This window comes from Emys orbicularis, chromosome 1 (assembly GCF_028017835.1).
Source record: "Emys orbicularis isolate rEmyOrb1 chromosome 1, rEmyOrb1.hap1, whole genome shotgun sequence".
Classification (NCBI taxonomy): Eukaryota; Metazoa; Chordata; order Testudines; family Emydidae; genus Emys; species Emys orbicularis.
Genome location: NC_088683.1, coordinates 74073677 through 74100785, shown reverse-complemented (window position 1 = coordinate 74100785; position 27109 = coordinate 74073677). Strand labels below are relative to the sequence as shown.

Genomic DNA, 27109 nt, shown 5'->3' with positions numbered 1-27109 from the left:
TGAGCGGAGGTCGGGCTGGTGTACGATTCGCTGCTGCCTCCGGACTGGGAGCGGCAGCGGTGCCAGGATCTACGTCGACCGCGGGACCGCGGCCTCGAGGCGGGAGAACGGCACCGATGGTAGTAGCTGCTCTGTGAGCGATCTCGATGGGCGGACCCGCGACGGCGAGGAGCCGGCGATCGACGCCCGGAGCTACGGTGCCTTGGCGGAGACTTTGAGCAGGAACGACGTTGACAGTCATGCCATGACAGACTGCGGAACTCCCTTTGAGGCGAGGACCGTTCGCGATGTCCGCCACGGTCCTGTCTGAGCTCGCTTCGTGAAGACGAGCGGTGCTGGGAGTCCCGATCGGATGGCACCCATCCAGATAGTCTGGCCGGCGTCGAGGGCGATCCACATGGACTGAGCCCTGAACGGTCACTAGGCGGTGAGTGGTGTCGGGAACGTTCCCTCGACCTAGACCGGTACCGGGCTGGCAGTGACTGCAGTGATCCCAGCGGCGGATTGCCTCTGGAGCATGGGGCCAACATCGATGGCGCTCCCGGCACCGGCATGGACATGACGTCCTTCGCCGCCTGGAGGGCTTCGGGCGTAGATGGCATCCAGATATCCGGAGAGGCCTGCTCCGAAGGGGCCAGGCTACTCCACTCCACGTGAGTCAGAGGCCTAGGGCCCGATGGGGACCGAGGATTACCCAACATGGGTCTAGTCTCTGTCCCAAACTTCCCTCGGTGCCGTTGCGAAGAGGGAGTCTTTCCAGTCCTCTTGGCGTGCCCCGTGGAAGGGGAGCGGTGCCGACTAGTCGAGGGTACTGGAGGGTCTCCGTGCACCGATGCCACGGTGCCGGGTACCGGATCAGAGCAGCGTGCCGGGGTTGGGGCAGCGCCAACTCCATCAGGATGGCCTGGAGTCTAATGTCTCTTTCTTTTTCAGTCCGGGGCTTGCAGATCTTACACCTTTCGCTGATATGGGTTTCTCCCAAGCAGCGCAGACAGTCTGTGTGCGGGTCACTCTTTGGCATAGAACGCCTACAGGAGCCGCACGACTTAAATCCCGGGGCACGGGGCATGCCCCAGCCCGGGCTCACTAACTAACTAAACTTCACTGAAAACTAAACTGACTACAGGTACAACTGAATGAACGGTTCTGGGGACAAGCTGCAGCAAGGCTGGAGCTGAGCAGTTCCGACGCACCTTCACTGGCTGCAAGAAGGAACTGAGGGTGGGGGGAGTGCGCAGCTCCCCTTATACCGCGCCAGGAAGGCGCCACACCAGGGGTTTCGGGGGGCGCTCTCCCCCTACAGGTACTGCTAGGGAAAAAACTTCCGGCACTGGTGCATGTGGCGAGCATGCACACCTACTGTGGAATACACATGAGCAATCACTCGAAGAAGAACCACTTTTGCCATGCGTTAATATACCTGACAGTTGCATTTCTAATACTGTGATACATTTATTTGTATATATACTATTCGGAACTACTCAACTTTCCCTCAATTTGTAGAATACGTTCACTAGTACAGCACGCCAATGACCCTAGGAGGTGCACTAACCACACAGGAACTACACAGATGATAATAGGCTAAAAAAGATGTGTCCCTCTGTATCCAAGCAGCAGAGTACTTAATTGGTCATTTATGTCAAATATTTTGCCTATTAAACCAAGAGCTTCCTCCAGAGGCAAAAAATAATCAAGTGCTTTTAACAAGTGAAATGAACAAATAAATAAGACAAAAGCAGAAAACCCAAACATACAAGTTAGAACAAGCACACAAGGCACTTCCTTCCTCCAAAATCAAAGAGCTTCCTTCATCTGTAAACATGTTGTAATGTTGCTTTTATAAGCAAAGAATATATGAGGAATGATGTTGGAAGTACCTCAAGTATGTGTTGGGAGGTGAGTGTGAGAGACACAGAGACTGTGTGTGTGTGTGTGTGTGTGTGTGTGTGTGTGTGTGTGTGTGTGTGTGTGTGTGTGTGTGTGTGTGTGTGTGTGTGTGTGTTGAGAGAGAGAGAGAGAGAGAGAAGGGGCATGTGAACACATGCTGCTGGCTGTGCGTGCTCTGCTAATCAGCTGGGCGGCACTTGAATATCTCCTGTGCAGCCGCCCAAGTGCGCAGCTTACAGGGAACAGATTCAGGGACACATGGGGAGGGGCGTAGGGTGGGGGTAGAGGGACAAATGGGGACGGGGCAGATGTGCCTAACTGAATGAGAGTCAAAAGAACTGTTCCATACTTCTCTCACCCACACCCAACAACCTTCCAGGTTCACTGCCAGGCTCCTTCCCAGCAATTACTTCCCTCTCCCTCAGGTCCCCATGACTCGACTCCCCCAAGCCTTTGCACTGCTTCTGAGGGGTGCGGGAAACACAGTTCTGTATTGTAGTTTAAATGAATTATTACTCAAAGTTCTGTATTAATATGCCTAGTAAAGAATCTATTTGTCAAAAAAACATTTCCTGAATCTTTTTTGTTGTATTATTTCAGACTTGCTTGCTGACAAGTATCTTGAAATAACTTACCAAAATAATTGAAACTGGCATGATTATACTGTGTTATTTTGACAAATAAAATATTCAGAATTTTGCAGAATTTTAAAATATTGTGCACAGAATTTTTAATTTTTTTGTGCAGAAATTCCCCAGGAGTAGAAAATCCACCTAGATGGCAAGCCATCTTGAATCTACTGACACATAGCAAAGAATTAATTGAGCACTTGGCTACAGTTCCCTAATGGAAAATACTTGTTTGTGAGTTTACCTGTTACCCAGACTTTAATTTCCTAGTTCTCCATGCTTCATCTCATATATATTAAAGAGACTAATCACCACTGTAGTCAGTATATGCTCTCTTGTTTTTGTAGGAAATGAAAAAGCTGCTGTATTGATAAGTAACTGAAAATGTGATTAATGATTTACATTAGAGTTCACATTTGACAAAAACATACTTACATACTGTTTATGTGGTGTTATAATTATTGCTGAAATAAAATGTTTAAAAATTAATAGGGATGAAAGCAGTTTACTTAGGACTTTTCTACACAGAGCAGAAATGTGCACAAGAGGGGTTTGCTTTCTAAAGCACACTTATGTGTCGCATGCGAACTGGCCTGTGTAGAGTCTGTTGGTGCAATCTTTTTAGTTCATGTTAGCAGGAACACCATGGTTCAGTTAGTGCATGTTGGTGCACTTTAGAAATCACACCCCTCTACTGCACATTTCTGCTCCATATAGATAAGCCCTTAGAAACAAAGCTATAAGTACTTATGTGTGGATTGGTAACAGAGAGGAGAACTGTGAATAATGCAATGAATCAGAAAAAAAGAAAATTCAGGCTGAACATCAAGATGCTTTTGGTAATACTGAAGACCTAGAATAGTCTTTCGCAGGAAGTTGTCAGAAACCATGTTACTGTGGTCATTTAAAACAGGAATTTTTTAAAGTACAGAGGAATATACTGTAGAGAACGATCCTGCATTGAGAAAGGGGTGGACAAACTGACTAACTGTATTTTTCCCCTCTCTATTTGTTAAGAGTCCATATTTGAGCAATCACTTACCTACGCAGTTACCCACCCATGGGCAGTGGTGGTCAAACTTTGCTATACATCGATTGCACACGCCACAATGTTTGGACCTCACTGGCTTCCGTATCTGTTTGACAGATATTTATGGACATATAATTACAAAAAGCTTTACAGCAAACTGAAAGGAAAAGTCTGACAGATTTATACTGGTGAAAAAAAAAAAAAAAGGAATTTTAATGCATGTTAAAATACTTTGCTGCTGTTAATCCCTTAGATCAAGGTCAACAGGAATTTAAAAGCCTAATGGGTAATTCAGATTCCATTAAACAATTAGTGTCTTGAAATTTCATCATACGTCAGCTACGGTATGTATGGTACAAAAATCTATTTAAAATATTTTCCCTTAAATAAAAATGTTGAATCTTAAAAAGTATCAAATATTTATTTCTCTTTCCATCCACCCCAAACCCCTCTAAATCCTCTAGGTATCTAAGTTTTGGGTGCGGATTTGTTTCATTTCAGCTATTTAATATTGACAGAGTATTACATTATGATTGAGATTATTCTTTGGGCATTATTCATAAATGAACCCTAATGTAAACAGGATGCTGTTAATTAAGCCTATTTATCAATTCAAGAAATATGAATTTAAAGAGAACTTCCAATGGGACTTTTGCTCCAATGTTCACTTTGACAATTTTGAAAACCACTCCCAAACTGAATATATTTTTGTAAATCAAATATTAAATGGTTATGATGACAAATCAAGAACAAAATACATGAACAAACCTTGAAATTAAAATACATTTAAACTTTAAAACTAAATATTTAAAAAACAACTTCATTTTTACTTATCCCTTTAAATCTGAATTTAAAGGTTCTATGTTTATTATACAAAAATGAATGACACCACAAACATGATAGAAGAAGTATTTCTATTATGTGTTTGTCATGTTATTAATTCTTCCATGGGAAATAAAATGCATACTTCAGGTCTCAGTAGGTAAGTGAAGGAAGAAATTATTTTTAAACACCGTGTTTCAAAATGTAAACATAACTTGCAAGTCTAAGCAACTAATCCACAGACAATTAGGAAATGTTAAAACACTTCAGAATTTAAAGAAACTTTCCAGTTAACCTGGAAAATATCTAGACAGTTTTGACACAAAGCAAAAGATACTTCTTTTTCAGGCTCAATATGTCATTTAACCCAAAGTTTGTTCTAACCCATTTTAAAATAAAATAATTCTGTTTTGGAAGGCTTTGTGAAGCTTACTTATCTCTTAAGAGCCTTCCTCAAATAGATTTTATTTTACATAGGTCCTGAAACAACTAATCTGCAATGCATATACCAAAAGGGGTTTTCCTTTGTATGGTAGAAGGGAGTATAATACAATATTTCAAGAAGCTCTCACAATAACTAAAAATGATTTTGTGATGTTGCCTATACAGATCAACAAAAGACTAAATTACATGTGTATGTAGACACACATACATGTATGTACGTAGGTGCATCATGTTACATTACATAAAAAAAAATCAATGAAAGTACTTCAGTTTCACAAAACCTCTGAAAGTATTAAAAATTTTAAAAAACCATTACAATTCTCATGATTTCAGTAGAAAAAGGCCTAAACATTTTGTTAAACTAGCAACGGCAATTCTGAGTCAAACTGAAATGTTTACTGCAAATATTCATAATTCTCCCCTTTTCCCCATCCCCCCAAAAAATCACAGAATACAAAAAGGTACATAAACTTCTCCACAGACTTTTCTTTTTTATAATACAAAACTTCTTCAACCAGGATTCTTGGGAGAAACTGAATGCTTGTTCAAAACATAACAGTTTTGCTACATAGCTTGAAGTTGCTGAAAGGATGCGACAACCAATCACATTGGTTTATTTCAATAAACCTTTTATAAAAAGTTATTTCTATTTGTCAAAACTTTGCAGCTTCTCACAAGATGTGTCCTGTATAAAGGTCAGAAGGGGACACTGTGATCATCTAGTCGGACTTCCGTATAACACAGGCCACAGAACTTCCCCACTCTCATGGCTCTTCTCTCAACCCTCTCCAATTTATCAACATCCTTCTTAACTTGTTGGCACCAAAATTGAACACAGTATTCCAGCAGGGGTCGCACAAGTGCCAAACACAAAGGTAAAAGAACCTCTCTACTCCTACTCGAGATTTCCGTCTCCTTTAACCGCAGCATCATGCTGGAAGCACACATTCAGCACATATCTTTTTCAGAGTAACTGCTTCTCAGGATAGTCTCCCCCATCCTGCTAAGTATGGCCTACATTCTTTGTTCCTTTGTGTTTACATTTAGCTGTATTAAAATACTGTACATACACCTCTACCCCGATATAACGCTGTCCTCGGGAGCCAAAAAAATCTTACCACGTTATAGGTGAAACCGCGTTATAACGAACTTGCTTTGATCCGCCGGAGTGCGCAGCCCTGCCCCCCCGGAGCACTGCTTTAAGCGTTATATCCGAATTCGTGTTATATCGGGTCGTGTTATATCGGGGTAGAGGTGTAGTTTGTTCACACCCAGATTACCAAGCGATCCAGATTGCTCTTCATTATTTACAGCTCCCCCAGTTTTTGTATCATCTGCCTAAATATGGATTCTGATGTCCAACATTAAGGCGGCCAACTTTGAAAAGGTTGCCAACAGTAGTAACATAGGCCCACGTTAGGCTTAAGCAGGCTACGGTTTCAAACTGAGTTTGGATTTTTAGCATGAGTGGTAGGACTGAAGCATGTAAAAGGATGAGATCATGAGAAAACACAAGTTATTTGTGTTAATCTTGTAGTGACCCTTAAAAATACCAGTGTTATCTCATTTAAGGTTTGGGATGAGGTAATAGAAATAAAGAAAATATGGTTAATGGGCACCAGGAATTGTAAATAATTGGTTTGTTTAGTTTAGTATAAAGAAATGTGTAGTTTGGTAGTCGAAGAGAAATACAGCCAAACGAGATAAGATGCAAACCTTGAAGAAAGAGGCCCAGTCATTAATCTTCTCTTGACCGGGGCAGAGGACAAGGTTCAAACTTAGCTGCTTCATCTGGAGTTAGAAAGGTCTGACAACAAACAATGACATCACCTGTTTCTTATAGTGTATTAAAAAAGCAAGGTTTTCTAGGGGTACTTTGTCAGTGCCTTTCCTTATTCCTCTGGAGTCACGCCATGATGGGAAGGTCCCTACCAGGCCTGATCCTGTTGAGAGTATTTTGGCCAGTACACCTCTACCCCGATATAACGTGACCCGATATAACACGAATTTGGATATAACGCGGTAAAGCAGCGCTCCGGGGGAGGGGGTGGGGCTGCGCGCTCCGGCGGATCAAAGCAAATTCGATACAACATGGTTTCACCTATATCACGGTAAGATTTTTTGGCTCCCAAGGATAGCGCTATATCGGGGTAGAGGTGTATTTATAACTGTATTGCTTTTGGGTACATAATACAAGAGTATATGCTTACCCTTGTACATTTATCACTAAGTGGCCATTGAATTAATGAAGGAATGCTTGTGCGAAAACTGAGTCATGGTAAACCTTAATAAACTTATTAAGAAAATAATTTTCAATACCAATAATACAATTTAGCATGTTCTTGGATCTTGATTTGCTTTTTCCATGCCAATGCCACATAACAGACTGCTACAAAGGACATTATGCAGCTGTCCCTTCTGTTGGGACTAGGGAGGCAGCAGGCCTTTTCTTATATAGCAGATAGCTCCTATTCCCAAATGCATGGAACTTTAGGTAACAAGATGGGTTCTGCAGCTCAGATAGAACCATTACTATTAAAATGGGGTTAAGATTATTAGTTAAGTGTTTCCTCTTAATAGCAGCAAAAGGCCAATGCTTGGCCATTTGGATTCATAAAACTGTACTGTATGTGTGCATATTTAAGAAAAATTGACCATTTTTTAAAAAGTTGGCATATTGTTATTAGTATTCCATCTCATGCTTTGCATGAGTATGTACTATTAATAGACTTTACAGTCTTTTATATTTGCTAATCACATTTTAAAAGGAATGTGCATATCATGTTTTCTTGTGGAACTGGATAGCTGCCCTTGTTCTCTTGAAGCTGATTTCCATTTTAAAATGTTTTGTGGAGGGGTGTGAAAATTAGTATTTTTTCTTTTTAAGATGATAGCCAAATTTAAAAAGTCCAGCTCACTTTTGAAAGAAACTATTTTCATGCTCTAAAGGAGATTATTTTAGTTATGCCAATGCCAGACAGAATGCTGTAAAGCCCAACACCAGAAAAAAATTGACACATCAATGTAAAATATTATTTAAAAAACAGGATTGAATAGTGCATTTAAAATTGTATAAAATTAGTTATCCAATTCTCTTTTTAATAAAAAAAATTAACACACATATTTCCCTTAACCCTATGTCCTTTCTAGTTAGCCTAACAATCTGAAAGTCCTAGAAATGTGAAGAGCTAGGAATGGTTCACTAGTTTTCCAAAACTGAAGCAATTACATTTAGTCTGGTTTGGTTTAGATATCCTTCAAAGTTAAAATAAGGTGTTCACAAAGATACAAGATTTAGCATGAATTTTGTCCCCTAGTAAACATGAAGTTAAAACAAAGACCCTGATCCTCTAACTAAAAACATGGGGGTATACTGTTGAGCCTGCGTGGAGGCTGACTTCCAGCGGGCTCTGCATGGATGCAGCAATCTATTTACACACTATCAGTTGCAGGATTGAATCAAAGTTAGCAAAACTCAATCCATAGGGTGTTCTCCATCACAATTTTTCCACCATGCCGTTCCTTGATTTTACCTGCTGATATAGAAACTATCATTTGATCTATAGAAATAGCTAATACCTCATTAATGAGAAAAACAACTTTACATTATACAAAGGCATAATTTAAAGTCGTCATCTTTTTTATTGTCAGATAATTATCTAAAGAAAAATGGTTCCTCAGACTGAATGACTGCATAAATGATTGTATGCCATATGGAAACTGCTAATCAAAGCACTCCTTTAATATTGTTGATTAAAAAGTATGCTCTTCCAAATAATTGTCAAAACACAAAAGGGTTTAAAAGTGTACAGTTATTAAGAAAACAATAATGCTTATGTCATCTGCAAGCATGCCTGGAAGTACAAAATACATTTGTCAGTACCGTGAACTGAAGGTCAATGCTATCTCATCAGTGCATTAGCTAAACACAAGAAAAAATTAGATGAAAGTTCTCAACCGCAACCCAATAATTGGATATTATTAATCAACTTGCAGAAGCGAAAAAACTATTAAACTAAATTCTGTGGATAAATGTTTCAGCTCAAGGCAATCAGGATACTGAAGAAACTATTTAACTACAATATTTATCTAAAGCATTTAATTTAGTTAGTTTTACTGAAATTTCACAAGTGAGTGAATTTAGGAAGCAAAAGAGCCAACCTATATACAAACTAAACAAACACATTAGATGTGAGTCAATGATATCAAATATTGGGCTAAATTCTGCTCTCATTTACATCAATCAGTACAATCCCATTTACTTCAGAATGGTTGCACAGGGAGAGCAGAATTTCACCCCAACAATCTTCAGAATATGTAGCATGCCCAGCAAATAATTTTTTACTTGGTAAAGACACTTAGATTCTAGCATTGTGTTACCATTAACGAATTCTCTGCATAAAGTCAAAATGATCTCCTCACTGACATTACCATAATTCTTATGAACAGACCCACTTGAGCTTTTTGGAAAACACTATTTTCATGTAAGTTTTTTTAAATAACATCCATCTCTGAAATAACATGGAGAAAAGGGGGGGGGGGGGGGAGAAAGGGAAGTCTCATTTATTTACTATATAAATATCCAGTTTTGCCCACCACACACAACCTCCCCCAACACTGATATTTACATTTCAATTAAGTGGAAACAAAAATAAATAAGTAAAAATAAAAAGCATACTACCAAACAGGTACTGCAGAATATACTGAGGTCCAGACTTCCTGTCTCTGCAAGTTCAACTATTGTCTTCAGAAGAAACAAACAAGAAATAAAATTAGTATTTAAACTTTTAAACACATACCCATCTAATTTACATTGTTAAATGATTTCTGTAGCTCATATTCAGGCCTGTAAGCTCAGACTATCTCAGGCTTTGCCTACACCAGAATATTTAATTTAAATAAGTTTTAAACCTATTTAAACTGGTGCAAAACTCTATGTAGACACTTATTTCCAATTAAAAGTGGCTTATTTACTTTACCTTAAACCTATTCTTAGTTGATTTAAGCTAAATAGATATAAAGCAGGTTTAGACTGATTTAGCACATCTACACAGAATTTAGCACACAGGTTTAACTAAATTGATTTTAAAATCACAGATTTAAACTCAAACTATTTTGCATTTTGATAAATCCTCAGAGATTACCTTCCAGTCAGGACCCATCAGTCAAGAAGGAGAAATTTAAGTTCAGTGGTATACAGTCCAAAGTCTCAAAGCTGCAATTACCTACTCCATAGAATGTTAGTCTCTTAACCACAAAAGCAGTAATAAAAGCCAAACCTCCAACCCACTATGCATCATGCTATGCTTATGGATCAAGTGATATACAATGGTGGATTTCAGTTACAACATCCCAATTTCCTTACATTAAATTAGATCCTTTCATTTTATGTGTCCTTCCAGTATCTATTTTGTTATTGGAATAGTGGTGACTTATTACTCTAGGAAATGAAAAGAGTCTACATTTCCAACAACCTTTATATTTCAGCAGCTGAAGACTGTGCCACAAGAGGCTTTTATATAAAGTCTGCAGTGTCTGGAAAATATATATTCACAGATTTCAAAGGAATTGTCCTGAAAATGTCTCTTGCCAAAGCTACTTTTCTTGGCCCAGGAAGAATTAACTCCGATTAGCATGAATAGTTAAGGAATAAAATTAAAGACCGATATGCTTGTCTAATTTGTACCTTCAGCCATAGTACATGAAATATATTTTAACCATGGTTCTGGGTTTTAAGTGCCCTGTCACGTTGGTGTCTTTGGATCCATATGATTTTAACTCCTCTCTCACTTCTCCAGATTAGAAAAGGAGCAGAAGGTACTTATGACTATTCTGTCAATGTAACAAGCCAAACAAAGGTGGTATGCAAGAAGGTTTACCTTTACTTCCTGGTTGAGATGATGGCCACCAAGGGGGATACCTCAATCGAAGATCCCCAAATGCCTTTTCAATTCTTCCAAGACACTACATGGAGGAACTGGCAGGGGGTGAATATGGAAATACACTAGACCCCGGGGCTCCTTCTCCAAAGCAGCCAGTAAACGCTACAGTCAAGGGTTCAGGGATAAAACAGGGCCTTATAGTCCTCTCTGCAGAAATCAGAGGAACCAACTGTGGCACTAGGACCAGCAGCCTCTCCTCCCTCCTCCAAACGGGAAGCAGAAGCAGTAGCAGTTTCATTCTCCCTTTACTCTTTCCTCTCTCTAACAATCCCTTCCTCTATGCTACACTTCAATTCCAAGTGACTCCTCCAAAAAACTAATATAAATAAAACAAATAGATGAAAAACAAAAGAGACAGAACTAACAGGAGGCATGTCTACCATCACCGTGATCACTTTGGGCTATCTTTTGATACCCTCTTCCATGTTTGGGACCTCTCCACAAGTAGTTCCATTGAATTCAATGGGAGTAATTGTAGAATAAAGCACTATTCAACATGGTCCTTTGCTTATACAATACACTGCGTGCCTTTTACTCTTTGGGGACTGTTTTCCTGTATGTTTGTTCAGTGACCAGTACAATCCAGGCCAGATCCTCCTGATTGGTGCCTTTGGGCACTACCATGATAAAAGTAAATACATTGCTACTACTACAACTAATAATAATTTCAATGCAGTTTGGAAAGTGGGGAGTTGCCTGAACTACTTCAAATTAGTCTAGGAAGCAGAAATACATCACTGAAAAGGGCAAGCATGTCAAAAGAAAAAACACCTGGAAACTCTGATGTTGCTGGCATTTCCAGATATACTTACCGTGGTCTGTTGGATTGCCTTGCCTATTTGTTCAACAGGGAGGGGAAGCACAAATTATTTCGTGCCCTGACTTTGGTTCACTTTAAGATAAGTTACGAAGCAATGTGGGGAAACTACTACAATGCCCAGAATATTTTATGCCGGTCCTTTTTATGATGGTCCATTCTAGAGTTGAATTAGTTGCAAAGTGTCTGCATCAAAAAATCCATAACATTAGCACAGTGACAAAATCCTGATGGAAGAAGACTGGAAACTGGCTAATTTTTTATTTAGACCCTGATTCGGCAAAGCACTGAAGCATGTGCTTAATTTGAAGTAGGTGAGCAGTGACTTCAATGGGACTCCTGTGTTTATGTGGTTTGCTGAACTGAGGCCACAAAGGGGCTTACTTACTACTCTACAAAGTGTTAAAATTCTACTTAATTATGTAGTCCTGCTGAAGGTATGGTACTTAGATTGGACTAGCCCAGCATCCAATTTGGTGGATGCACAGTAACAGAAAAGCAGTTCTGGATGCCTGAATCTGCACATTCACTGATATTAAAAAAACAACTGATCTATCCTGTAAACAAAAATAATCTAACCAATCACAACCTCATCAGAGATTACTACTCTGCACGTGGACAAATATATAATTCCAGGCAGCTTGATGTCATTCCACTTTGATTTGCAGTGAGTTGCATAGCATGCTTGAGAGTGGGATTTCCAAAAGCATCTAAGTGAGTCAGGAGCACAAGTCTCACTGATTTTCAATAGGACTTGTACTCCTAACTCCTTTAGGGGCTTTTGAAAATCTCTCCCATAAACTAATGGAAGAGGTTACTGCTGCTCTCATTTTGGGAATTTGTGATTGCTAGGTTTGATTGCTCAAAAACTTCATTTCAATAAAGGGCAAGTTAGAACTGCTAACAGTAATGGGCTTGAGTATCAGAAAATTATCATGGTAAAAGATTATAAATGCATCTGGTCATAAATTATATACCAAGAGGAATTACTCTCAAATGCCAATGAAAGCTAATCACAGATGTCTATCTCAGAACCGAAGAAGAAGCTTGACTCAAACAGAATTCAATGTTTTGTCAGTAGAAGCTCTAGCTTTATTGGTATAGTATATTTAAATTACAGTAACTTGTACATTTTATTTATTTTTAAAACAGAATAGGCAAAATCTTTAAGCAATGACATTTAAAGTGACAGCTAGTGTAACACCGACAGACTCCGGTCGTCGGTGGGCGGGATTGAATCTGGGACTTCTGGAGCTTAGTGTATGAGCTTTACAGCATGAGCTAAAAGCCAACTGCTTTTTAGCTAAGGCTGTAGAGCAGATTCATTTAACTCTCTGTAAGTTGTCTCGGTGCCACTCGATGGGACAGAACACCACAGCCAGGAGGTGTGGGGATTACATACTTCCCTTAGCTGAGGAAGCGCATCCCGAGCTTCAGAGACTTCCCAGTTGAAATCCCGGAAGAGTCCCCACTTGTAATGCTGACAGACTCCGGTTGTGGTCAGGCAGGATCAAACCCGGGACCTCTGGAACTTAGTGCATGAGCTTCTACAGCATGAGCTAAAAGCCAATTGCCTTTTAACTAAGACTGTAGAGCAGACTCATTTAACTCTCTCTAAGGCCTGGTCTACACTGGGAGGTGGGGGGGCAAGGGATTGATCTAAGTTACGCAACTTCAGCTACGTGAATAACGTAGCTGAAGTCGACGTACTTAGATCTACTCACTGCGGTGTCTTCACTGCAGTGAGGCGACTGCTGCCACTCCCCCGTCTACTCTGCCTGCACCTCTCGCGGTGATGGAGTACAGGAGTCGACGGAAGAGTGCTCGGGGGGTCAATTTATTGCATCTAGACTAGACGTGATAAATCGACCCACGCTGGATCGATCGCTGCCCGCCGATCCAGCAGATAGTATAGACATACCCTAAGTGGACTCAGTGCCACCCAGAAGGTGTGTGGATTACACTAGTATTAGAGACGAGATGAGTGAGGTAATATATTTTATTCAACCAGCTTCTGTTGTGAGAGATACAAGCTTTTAAGCTTACACAAAACTCTTCTTCAGGTCTGGGAAATGTACTCAGAGGGAATGTCTACAATGCAATTAGACACCCATAGCTGGCCCTTATCAGCTGACTCAGGCTCTTTGGGCTTTAAGCTAAGGGGCTATTTAATTGGGGTGTAGACATCTGTGGATGGGCTGGAGCCTGGCTCTAGGACCCTCCAAGGTGGGAGAATCTAAGAGATTGGGCTGCAGCCCGAACCCAAACGTCTATACCACAATTAAACAGCTACTTAGGCTATGTCTACACTAGAGACCGTACAGCGGTACAGCTGCTCTATGCCGCTCTCCTGAGAGCTCAGAGCTCTCCTGTCAACATAATTAAACCGTCTCCAACGAGTGGCGGTGGCTGTGTCGGCGGGAGAAGCTCTCTCGCTGACACAGCGCTGTGCACACTTCCACTTATGCTGGAGAAACTTGCAGCTCAGGGGTGTTTTTTCCCCCCACACCCCTGAGCAACATCAGTTTTGCCGACATAAGTGGTACTGTAGATATGGTCTTAGCCTGAGTCAGCTGGCACAGGTCATCCGTGGGTGTCTAACTGCAGCGTAGACATGAGTGTCACAACTAAATACAAGGTGGAACAGATTGTTTAGCATAAGCAGTTAAAACATATTTCACGGGATTATTCAAGGTGAAGTGGCCAGTAGGGGGAAAGCTGGGGTGGGTGTTAATGGGTTAGATATCAGGGGTGGGCAAAATATGGCCCGCGGGCCAGATCTGGCCCATCTAACATTTCTGTCCAGCCTGCCAGGCTCTTTGGCTGCCCCCTCGCAATCTCCAGTCCTCTAAAAGTCCCGCAGTGCAGTGGGGCGCTCAGGCACACTGCTTGCCTGCAGTGGCCCCATGCCGCTCCTGGAAGTTGCCGGTTGCTGTTGGCACGCCTCTGCGTGCCCCTGGCGGGGGGTGGGGGGTGGGGGGTGGAAGAATGGGGAGGTGGAGGTGGCTCCGTGTGCTGCCCCCACCCCCAGCACCGTCCTCACAGCTCCCATTGGCTGGAAACTGGCCAATGGGAGCTGCGGGGGGGGGGGGGGTGTGCTTGCGGGCGTGGCCAGTGCATAGAGACCTGCTGCCCTCCTCCTCTAAGGGGCACACAGAGACGTGCCAGCAGCAGCTGGCCGCAGTCACTTCCGGGAGTGGTATGGGGCCACAACATGCAGGCAGCCTGCCTGAGCCCTGCTGCGACGCTGGCCGGGAGCCGCCTGTGGTAAGCACCTCCCAGCCAGACCCTACACCTCACACTGCCTCCCACACCCCAAGCCCCTGCCCCAGGTCAGAACCCCCTCCTGCACCTAAACTCCCTCTCAGATCCTGCTCCCCCTCCTGTACCCCAATCCCTTGCCCCCACCTGGAGCCCCCTCCTGCACCAAATTCCCTCCCAGAGCCCCCCCCCCCGCACCCCAGTACTCTGCACCAGCCCGGAGCTCCCTCCTGCACCCAAATTCCCTCCCAGACCCCACACCCCCTCCATTAATATAGTAGAAATGTACGGCTCATGACGACTTATCAAAATTTGTTGAGTGGCCCTCCAGTGAAAATTATTGCCCACCCGTTATAGATTGTTGTAATAAGTCATAAATCCAGTGTCTCTATACGGTCCACGATTTTTAGTGTCTAGCAAAGTTAAGCTCCCAGACTGGTCTTTTGAAGGTGCTGTGCAGGTTTCTTTGAGGATGGGGACTGAGAGGTCTGATATAGAGTGATCTCTTTGTGAAAACTGGTCATCCACAGGTGATATAATGTTTTTGTCATTTTTCTGTGTGAGTTCATTCAAGAGCATAGTGATTGTCTGTGTTTTACCCACATAGTTGCTATTGGTGCATTTAGTGCATCGTGAGGTACACCACATGTTGTGATTAGCATGTATAAGACACATGGATCTTGAAAGGTATGTTGTGGGGGTGTTGATCAACCCCCCTGCCCCTAGTTTTTTCCCCACTCCTTTCTTCTGGAGAGGTGTTCACTGGACACTTAACATATATTTCAAGGGACCATTCAAGGTGAACTACTTATGCTAAACAATCTGTTCCACCTTATATTTAGCTGTGACACTGAGTACATTTCCTAGAACTGAAGAGCTGTGTAAGCTTGAAAATTTGTCTCTTTCACCAATAGAAGTTGGTTCAATAAAAGATATTTCCTCACCCAACTTCTCTCTTTAATATCCTGGGACCAACATGTCTACAACAACATTGTATACAGCTAATATTAAGTTAGTCCCATAGTTAAGTACATTAGGCACTCAGGTACTACTGCGATGAGAGAGGTACAAGAACCTATGCAGAATAGAGCAGGTTTTTATGCTTCCATAAATGAATCTGGATTACCTAATTTATCATCACTTTCAACCTCATCTCATCACTTTTTGAACCTAATATAAAGATTTACACACGTTACCACCTCATTAAATTTTAAACTACAATTTTATTTTGTTAATTAAAACATCATGAATGTTAAATTTAGAAAGCAAGACCTGCACACTACTTGCAAATAAAGACAAGGGAATATGTAAGATAAATGCAGAAACAACCTTTTGATATTGCTATGCTTTTGTTTCACAACAATTTACTCTTATTTCTCTGTGCTAAACAGCAAGTGACAACATTTGGAAACACACAGGTAACTCATCCTTGAAAAAGGACATAGCATTTTCTCCCCATCATCCTCAAAATAATCTGTAGTATTTTTACCTTTTTCTTTTGTTCTTCTGTGGCTTTAATGATTCCTGGGTCTGATTTCCAGGATTTTCCAAAATTGTAGAAAAGTGCAACACTATTGGCAAGGAATGGAAGATGTATAAAGAGAAAATTGAGATGTGTTTAAAGTCAAGGAATCTAAAGAAGTTCAAAATGAAAAAGATTACAGAAAGACCAAACCAGGCTGAATTATTAACATCTGTCAACTTGAAATAAGATGACCACGAATCATTTTGTTCTAAAAAGTTGCCAAAATCAACGATACTTAAAATAAGCACAAAATATTGTGTCGTAAGGACTTCTATTGTACTCTATATTCTGTAGAAATTCTCTTAAGGCAGTTTGATTGCCTAACTCTTTATAACTATTTACACTGTGTTAAAATATGAATTATCATAATTCAGTTATTCCTATCTGTTCTTTGTTGTTTTTAATTTAAATTCCATATAGTATTATCTCCTTAAAGTATTTCCTGATTTCACAGTAAATATCCAGAAGTTCTATTTATAAGATGCTCATTTGACTGCTTATGTCTCCACTGTCTAAAATTCCAGTTAAATCACCAAAAGGAATGCTTTTAACCATATAAGGGATTGTCTAACAGAGAATGATGTTACACGGCAGTAATCCCTCAACCTATGCTCATTTCCAAGATGCTCAACTCAGAGTTTATACACTAATTTGAAATCTCTCTCAGTGTAAAGCAAATAATTGAAAAAGCAAAACCGTTGAGTTTTTTGGGTGCTGTTTGAAACATGATCCTCTTATAAGCGAATACTCATATTTCGGACCAATGAAAGCCATTTTAAAATATATAATCTAATACCTGTAAAATAAGAATTCTTAGTATTCCTGAAAGTGTTTATAAATTCAAGAGCAATATAAATACAAGGAATAACCACTAGTTTAAAAATGTTTCCTATGCTAGGATATACACAGCTTTACAGTGGTTTAAATCATAGAATAAATAGATTTCCTCGTAATAGGCAATAATGAGCATGAAGTACAGCACTTCTGAGGGATCCAAAAATCTGGCATGTTAGTGTACCAATCCTACTAACATGTACATGAGTAAAGTCATTGACTTCAGTAGTCATTGGGACTACCCATATGAGTAAAGTTAGTTATTTATGTACATTTTTGCAGCATTAAACCCTGAATATGGATTGATAACTATAGTGTTTTACATGGCTGTATGTACTAAAATTGGCACCTGAACATTTTATGCATTGATAATCTATAAAATTTTATGTAAGGAATTTTATGGAAAACTGAGTTTCATTTGTTGTTTTTAATGGCATGGAAAATGAGATTTTGGAACTGCACAGTGTATAGTGGATTATGAATGCTGAGCCAGACACTGATTTTTTAGAAGATAATCAGCAAACAAGCAGCATTATCTAAAACTTTCTACATCAATATATAGACACAAATATTCAAAATAAAAACATGAAAAAATTCTCACTTATCCTATGGTGCCTTTACACCATGCTGCCAATGTACAGGGGCCTTAGAGCGTAAATGTAATTAAGGCCTCTTTACACTGCTGGACACGCTAAACTGCCATGTCTAACAGTCTAACACTGCAATAGCAGGCATAAGTGTGCTAGTTTGAATCTAGCAACACAGCTAAAAAACAGCTGTCAAGAGGTGGTGGCATGGGCTGTACAGGTCTGCCAGAACCCTGGACACGTACTTATGTTGCCTGCAACCGAGGCCAGGCTCTGTCTCTTCACTGCTATTTTTAGCCATACTAGTTAGATTAAAGATAGGGTGGGTATGCCTATCTGAGCTGCAATCACAGCTTTGATTGCAGTGTAGATGTACCCTGAGAATCAAGCCCACAGTATTTAAACAATTGTTTGCCGAAATGAAGCATGTTTGATTAATTCTGTATGTCTTGTACCCTATCATACCCTAAACAAACTTCCTTGCTCTGATTCCATTCTCTGAAGGAAGAAACTAGTTGTAGATTTGAACTGTAACTGAAAATGTTTGATAAGCTAATTTTAATTTTTAATAATGTGCTCCATACGGTAGCCTCTTAGCATTTTAGCTCACTATAAAGACTAATTAAGCTTGAATATAACAAGCTCTTTTCAGTAAATTATAACTCGCATACCCCCATATACACCATAACTTACTATATGCCCTGCTGCATTTGATCTCTACTGATTAAAAGTTGAGTTTAATCTTTTTTTACTAACTCAGTTTCTTGCTAAATGCATTTTTTGAAATTAGCTCCTGCCAAAAATAAGTTCACTTTATTTATATAGCTTTAAGGGTTTACATTGTCTGTAAAATACTTACTATTTTCACTATTTGTGTCACAACAATAAAAAAAGCAGAAAAATATGTAAAACATCTTCTATTTAAAATCCCTTAAACAGACATCTGCTATGAACAATAAGGTACAATTGAAAAAAAATTACATGATTCATTCCAAATTACTAAACGTCATGTCTAGACTGCTAAAAAGAAATAGGCAGGATGACAATTTATTTTCTGTCCAGTAAAATGGTTTTATAACCTTCAGTTTGTGGTCTTACTTTTAATCCACTGTATTAAATCTACTGTATAAAATTTGGACAATATGTTCCTATGACCAAAAAACTGCTCATGCACCCGGGTCCTACGGGCAGTAACCCAGAGATTTTTTTCTGCATGTTCCTCTCACCCTTCACTCACACAGATTATATGGACAGAACTTAAGGATACGTCTACACTACAAAATTATGTCAACCTAAGTTACGGCAACGTACAGCCACCACAGTAATTAAATCGCGTGGGCATGTCCTCACTACGCTCCTTGGGTCGTGGTGTGTGTCCTCACCAGGAGCACTTGCACCAATTTAACTGTCAGTGTTTGGCATTGTGGGACGGCTTCTGAAAGGCAGAAACAGTCGATGTAAGCAATGCAGTATCTACACTGACACTGCATCTACCTAACTACATCAACATTGCCTCTATGCCTCTTGTGGAAGTGGAGTTATTAGGTCAGTGTAGTGGGTGAGTTACATCGGTGGGAGCAAGATTTTAATGTAGATGCTTACAGAATTAGGTCGACGTAAGTTGCCTTACATCAACCTAACTCTGTAGCGTAGACCAGGCCTAAGAGTCCTCAGATAAAATGTCAAAGTTCAGCCCCTCCCTTGTTATCTTTTATTAGGAGGACTCCAGAAGATAAGTGCAGCATTGATAGGGAAACCATCCTCAGGAAGACAGAAAATAGGCCATGTGCATACTGAAACTGAAAGGAAGGCTGAATGGGGAAGTAGCATTATGGATGAATGATAAGAGGGTGGGAGTAGGTCAAATCTCAGCAGAGAATTTCGGGAAAATGAAAACAAGGAGCAAAGAAGTGAGGTGAACGAACAAGAATCTGAGTGGGGGAAGGTTGTGCTGACAGAGGCAATTCAGAAGCCTCATGGGAAAAAGGGCAGGCACACCCTGGACAGCAGAGTAACTTACTTCAAGGAAGACCTATGTCAACTTACAGAGCTTTTAGGGACACCAACAGTGTATGTGGAAAAACACATGAAGCTTTGAAACATTTACAGTACAGGTGACATTCTACCTGGAGGCAAAGCACTGATGGCTGGAGCGGGATGAAATTTTTTGGATGAACAGTTTATTTATCAGAAAATGCTGTTTCAGGTCTACAAACTATTTGTGAATTCAAGTCAAATTCATGGACTAATTCTGATGGAACCAAAAGAGTCAAAATGCTTTGTTAATGTCAAAATGAAACTTTTTGTTTGGACTTTTAGACAGACATTTTCACAACAGCAAGCAAAGGATTCACAAAGATGGTGTCTTTCCCCCCCATAAGCGTTAGCCCAGTGGTTAACATGCTCTTCTGGGAGGCGGGGAGACTCAGGTTCAAGTTCACACACTAACTGATGCGGAAAAGGAATTTAAACTTGGGATTCCCACATCACTGGAGAGTGCCCTAGTCACTGTGCTAAAGGATATTGTGAGATGCGGCTTTTTCACTCTCCCCTCTGGAAGCTGTTTTACTTTTTTTTTTTTTTTTTTTTTTTTTTTTTTTAAAGGAGCTTATATGGGAGGCCCCACCCACCCCTTCCCCACTGCCACTTTTATTTGCTTGCTTTCGTCAAAATGCCTGGAAGTCTAAATGAAAATTTTCAGGTTAAAACTAAACATTTCCTTTTGACGTTACCAGAATGTTTTGTGTTGAAATTTTTCATTTCGGTAACATTAAAACATTGTGATTAACTTTTTTTTTTTTTTTTTTTTAATTTCTACACACTGAAAAATTTAAACAACTGTTTTTGGATCAAGCTGAAACTATTTATTTTATTTATTTTTCAAAACTCCCAGTGAACTCAAAACTCCATTATCTGCCCAACCCCAGTTGTGGACTCACTTCTTTTCAGTCCTAACATTTTCCTCACTCAGACCCAAGTAGAGAGAAGTACACAGCTGTATAGGTGGCTGCAAAGCTGAAGCATAACGTTGGCAGCAATTCCCCCTCTGCAGATTTCCCACTCGGCAACTTTCTATGAAGTAAAGGGTTCCAGAAATATTTAGGTCTTAATCCTAAAGCAAAATACTAAAATGAACTTAACCACGACACTTCCCGGTTTTCATTGTGTGAGACAGAGTGCAAAAATCCATGATCCATTTATTACCTTACTACAAAGTAACACCTTTCACTGTAATTATCAGAGCAGTTTGAGCAATTATGATTGTCCCATTAAAGTGACAGAATACATAGAAGGTGATGTGAATATTTGGTTAGCTAAGTTTGATCCAAAACTACAATCTATTTAGTGGCTTCAATTACATACAAATTGCTGTTAATTTACAACTACATATCAAGCAAAATATTGGTTGGAACCAGAGCTATAAATTGAAAGGGGAGGGGGAGAGAGAGAGAGAGAGAGTGTGTGCGTAAGTGTATGTATATACACACAGACATATCAGGACACTCCCCCAGAGCACTCTGAACAAATCCAATTACTCAATAGGTCTCAAAGCTACACCTCCATAACTAGTAGCTTTTTTGTCTTTCTGAATGTAAGTCTTCCTTTGTTCTTTTCTTGGATTTGTCTCTATAATTTTGACTGTATGTACGTGTGATGCCTTCATTTTGTAAAGTTTTATTTAAAAAAATTATGATCGTCTTCTCTGTTCAGCTATCAGCACTAACTCGCCAGTAGAAATTTGGGGAGGGATTTTCAAAAGCATCTAAGGGAGCTAGGGGCTTAACTCCCTTTGAAAGTGAATGAAAGTTGGTGCCTAACTCCCTTAGCTGCTTTTCAAAATCCCATATTCGGTCATTATAACATGAGAGGATATCAAAGGTGCAGAAAGGCATAAAACTGACATAGTCAGTTTTTAATTGGACTAGTGATTGCCATTGATTTGTTTTTTTGATTTACCAGTAAAAATTGGACTAGAAAGGCAGGTCTGCTGTATAAACAAAAGGGTTTTTCAAGCAGCATTTCTTGAAATCAACTTCATATTGTTCCTAATTATTTCAGAATGGTGAAGCCAGACCAACTGTTGTATTAGGGTGCACACATGAAGTGTGAGATCAATATATGGTGGAAAATGAAACGTATCTGTTGTTCAGAAGCCAGATAGCATCACGTTCAATTTTTGGCAAATAAGTGCCCAAATGCAGAACCCTTAGACACTGATGATGAACTAAATCATCTCAGATTTGTTTCCCTCTCCTTACAGGTTTTCTTTTGGTTTTCCTTTAGTTGTTTACTTGTTAGATCTTCACTTGGGAATTACATGCTGACTAATAACGTTCACTGGCAAATAAAAGTAGTAAATACAAGAAACTAGATAGTATTATATTGATTTTTAAAAAGTCAAAGTTGCAGATCATTAACAGTCATTTTGACATTTAAAGGTAAGTGCCAATAAGCCTTTGCAACAACCTCTTTGTATTCAAAAGTGACACGGTGAAAACAAAGGTACTATTAGTGTTTTTTCATTAGGAATGACAGTGTTTTGTGACAAGCTAGTTGAGAGACTGAGTTCTGTAAGCTGTCATACTTTAATTGATAATTTTAAGTTTTTAAATTTAGAAGTCATTGTAATAAGATGCCAAATTCATTCTAATTCTTCTGGCAAATTGTCCTGTAGCTTTATTGAAAAAAAGAAATTACATGCCTGCTTTATTTTTGTAGCATAAGACAGAGAACTGTGGTCAGAGTAAGAATCTTTATATTTTTACAGCTTTACATGATTACTTAAAGCAGAACACAGTACTTCTTTATTCTCTGTAGTGTGGGTAAAGTGATATCTGATGAAATTCCTGGTTGTGGCAGTTTTCATGAAATGAATCTGGCAAGTTATTTTACTCAAAAACACTTCCAAAAGGATTCATTACACATCAAGTTGCTTTATGGGGACTTTCAATGCAATAATATTAAGTAAAAATAATACTTTGCATTTCCATATTGCCTTCTATCTAAGGATCTCAAGATCTGTTTAGTTTTCATTATCTGTTATATTTTAAATTTAAATTAATTGCTGAAAGTGTTATAAAGTAATATTTAATATTCCAGATATGATTTATAATAAGCACTCTTATTTATATAGATAACAATTCAGTATATACAATTCAATGTCCAGTTAAGGTAATATAACTTTCTACTTCAGAAGCCCAGTGAGTCAAATAAGAGGACAGAAACTGAATATCATGACAAATATTAAAAAGCTTTAAGATTAACAGCTGATTGTCTGCAATTTCAAGGTAGTCACATGAAAAGTGAAGCAATTTATCTAAACCACAAGGTCACACACTTTAGGCTTTCTGTTGCATCTTAAACAGTTAAAACTGATTGGTTTGTTACAATCTCTGTCTGATGTGGCTCTAAGTGGTGGGAGTGATCACACCATGCAAACAAAATCTGTGTTTATTTTTGTGGAAATGAACTAAAACAATTAAAAAATAATTTACCTGAAAGTACATTATTATAGTAATATGTGATACAATGGGTCCCTGGTATACGTTGGGCTTGTGTTCTTGAGAAGGGCGACGGACACCAAAACGACATATACCGCGGACCCACTGGTAGAGCAGTGGTATAGGCAGGAGGGGACACTTGGATGAGCGGTGGAGGGGTAGGAGTGATCTGGCCAGGGGCTCCTGGAAAAATGCGTCCCTGCACCACCACCCGCTCCGCCCCCCCGCCCGGTGCTCGGGGCTTGCCCTACTCCGCCAGGTGCTCCTACCGGGAGGGGAGCAGGGTCAGGGTGCGGGGGCTTGCGCGCTCCAGCCAGGGAGCAGGGGTAGGGGGCTTGGAAGCCCCTGTAACCTGACACAACTCCCTGGCAGGAGAGTCGGGTGAGCGGAGCGGGTCAATCCCCCAACCCCGCTCCACGACTGGAGCACCAGAACTAGGCAAACCCCGGTGCCCCGACCCCGCTCCCCAGCTGGAGCGCCGGGCGGGCGGTGTGGGGCAAGCACTGGGGCGGGAGCAGAGCCGGGACTGGGGAGGGGTGGGCCTGTATGTTAAGTGGGTGGGCTGCGGCCCACCTGTGACTACACATAGCTGTTGCTCATCAATAGGGGAACGTGTTCCGATTCATGTCGTTCCCAATCCGCATATCTGTCGCTTGCAACTTATAGTACTGCAAACGACGGATATGCGGATTGGGACAGATGTGTATCGGAACACGTTCCTCTATTGATGAGCGATGGATATGCAAAACAACGGATAAGGGGCAGATGTATATCCCCCCGTAGTAAGAGAAAATGGCTCCATGTGTCCCACTGTGTCTTTTTTGTGTTTACAAGTGGAATTTCACCCCATATCTGTTGTAAAAATACAGGACATATAGTAGCGTATGAATAATAAAGCTGTTCGTGCAATCTCTTCTCAAATACAGCTGAGCAAGAGGTTTGCAAATAACCCCTAACAAATGTCAGAATGCTCTTTTATAGTAATAGTTTTCCAGGATATCTGCATTTCATATACTAAAGCGTTCACAATATCATTTTTCTGTTTAGCCATAGCATGCAACTGATTTTAAATATTTCTAGCCTCTCTTTTATACAATGCAAGATTTATAACTTAAAGCAGCTTACAGAATGTGAGCCAAGTTAATTCCAGGCCAAAAGAATTTTGTAGTTAAATTTCTCCACTGATATCAAAAGGCATTCCCGTTTGTATATTTTAACCTGACAAAGAAAGGGACCTGAAATTTCTTTTAAAATTGATTGATTTTGAAGGGGAAAGGGGAACAAAGATACTGCGTGCAGCACATTATTTCATAAAGGTGATTTTTTAGTAACAGTGCTGAATGCAAGGTAGTTCATCATGCTTTTCAGATACAAATCAAAGAGCCTTCTATAGCTTTATAGAATGTGCATTGTGCTTAAAATTTTTACTGTGTAGCCTCCATTCCTTTCCATATTGTATCTGGAAATAATAATCATCAAATTGCATTAAGCAACATTATCCAGCTGATGTGTATTCATTTGCTTTAAAGAGGATTTGATCTACACGTCTGCTTCCATTTTCACAACAAAGCCACATAATACTACAGCCAGTCATTTAGTACAATAATCAGATAAAACAGACTTGAAATTCTCTTTCCCTTGAGTTGCACAAACATTTTCTATTTGGTTCACACTGTTTTATGTTGTATAGATCATCCATTGCAGATTCTCAGTTGTTCTGAGGTAAAATAATTTGCCCAAAACATTCTAATATCCAGCATTCATTCTTCTCTCTACCTTTTATACTAGATGTTTAATTTCTACACTTACAGATGAGGAGGTTACTTATCTGTAATTGGAGATTCTTCGAGATGCGTGGTCCTTCTCTGTATTCCACTGAGGCTTTACGGATGTGCACCATGCGTTCAGAGCTGGAGATTTTTCTTGTAGCAGTGTCCATTGATCCGCACATGTGTCCTTGGCTCACCTCATGGTTCCGTCTGAGGTGATAAAAGCTGGGGCAGACTGACCACGTCTCCAGTTCCTTCTCCATCGCAAATCCAACAGATCCGCAGCAGAGGGGAAGGAGGGTGAGAAGTGGAATACAGATAGGGACCACACATGTCGAAGAACCTCCAGCTACAGGTAAGTAACCTCCTCTTCTTCTTTGAGTGATGGCCCCTACTGTATTCCACTGAGGGTGATTAACAAGCAGTATCTAAGTCGGAAGAGGGTGCAAGGATGAGAATGGTTGAGCGGAGGACAGCCGTGCCGAATGAGGCATCCGTCGCAGAGTCCTGCACCAAGGCACAATGTGTGGCAAAGGTATGTACTGAACTCCATGTGGCCATGCTACATATATCCTGAAGCAGCACATCATGGAGGATGGCTGTGGTCGAAGCCGTAGAGGCAGTATTGATCTTGCTCGCTGACCGAGAAGGGCAGGAGGTGCAGATTTTAAAGCCTGGGTCCAGTACCCGCACGTGGGTACGGTAGTAGGAGAAGAGGGGGTATTCACGGGGATCCCCAAAAGGGCCAGCAGGATGGATCTGGAGGGTGCTGAGGAGGGCCTCATGGTGCAGGAAACCACTGGCTCTGCAGTGGCTGGAGTGGAGGATACTGCCATGATGTAGAAGGCCTCCGTTGGTACTCGTAGTGGCAGGAAAAGATGGATTGTCCCTGACATTCATTCAAGTCCTCCGAGCACGAAAACTCGGAGGCTGGTTCACTGGTGGAATCGGCAGAATTGTGTACACCGTCAGAGTGGGGGGTGAGCAGTGGCTCAAATGTGGCATGTCTGGTGCCAGAGATAATGTCTTCCTGTGGAGACGTTGGCTCTCCCAGGGCAAACACTTATTGGAGCTCTGGCGCTTTTCCCAACCTCCCCGTGGTAAAGTCCCTGGAACTGGAGCAACAGTCCTACCCAGAGCGGATGATTCTCTGGCTCTCAGGGATGCTGATGTTGACTGTGTGTGCAGGTTCGCACTTGATACCAGTGGATCCATTGATTTATGTGGCTTCTTTTTGTGTTTGTGTGCTTTAGTGCAGTCCGTCTCCATGACTGGAACTCATGGAAGGAGTCTCTCCCTTCTTAGGCTTAAAGGAAGACTTAAAACCTTACCTCCCGACTAGGCCCTGGCACAGGGATCACAATGGTGGTACTGCCAGTGCCTGCCTTGGATTTTGGAATTAGAGGTGCACTCCTGGCAGCCTCAGGCCAATGTATTGGGGGGAGGGAGAGGGAGGTTGTTTGGCCAAGGTCCGAATGAGGTCTCATAGCGACTTCCATGAGGTGCTTCCATAGCGGAGAGCCTGGCATTCTCAGGTATGACTTGGGAAGGAGTGGCAGATACTGCACCTGGATGAAATGTGGGCTTCTCCCAAGCAGTAGAGGCAGTATTGATCTTCCTTGTTAAAACTCTCCAAAAAAGGAGCACCAATCCTGCTCCTAAAACCACTAAAGATTACGATAAAAACAATAAAAATGGTAAAAAAATGTAAAACTAATTATGAACAACTGTATATTTTTAAAGTGCATCACATGTAAGAGGACACTAATAGTTCCAACCCAGATGATGCGGCGGTGAGAAGGAACTGGAGATGCAGTCTATCCGCCTTGCCCTTTATCACCTCGGATGAAACCATGAGGCGAGCCAAGGGCACATGCACAGACCAATGGACACTAGTGCTTAAAAAATCTCCAGCTCTGGATGCATGATGCAGATGTGTAAACTCTCAGTGGAATACAATAGGGACCTTTACTCAAGGAAGAATTTAATGTTATAGATCTTTGACTGATTATGTTAGACAATATTTTAACACTTTTTAAACAAGATTCTCAGAGATTTTAG

The 27109-nt window shown here is 40.7% G+C and overlaps 1 protein-coding gene across 1 annotated transcript in view; it reads right to left on the bottom strand.

The window, feature by feature from the left end:
* The window catches only part of ZDHHC17 (zinc finger DHHC-type palmitoyltransferase 17), a 125540-nt gene that overhangs the window by 16407 nt on the left and 82024 nt on the right, over window positions 1-27109 (bottom strand). Inside the window, exons 11-13 of the mRNA XM_065408882.1 lie at window positions 16322-16446; window positions 9494-9556; window positions 3559-3652 (exon numbers count right to left, since the gene is read on the bottom strand). Of these exons, the coding sequence (XP_065264954.1) occupies window positions 3559-3652; window positions 9494-9556; window positions 16322-16446 (282 nt within the window). The remainder of the gene's footprint in view (window positions 1-3558; window positions 3653-9493; window positions 9557-16321; window positions 16447-27109) is intronic.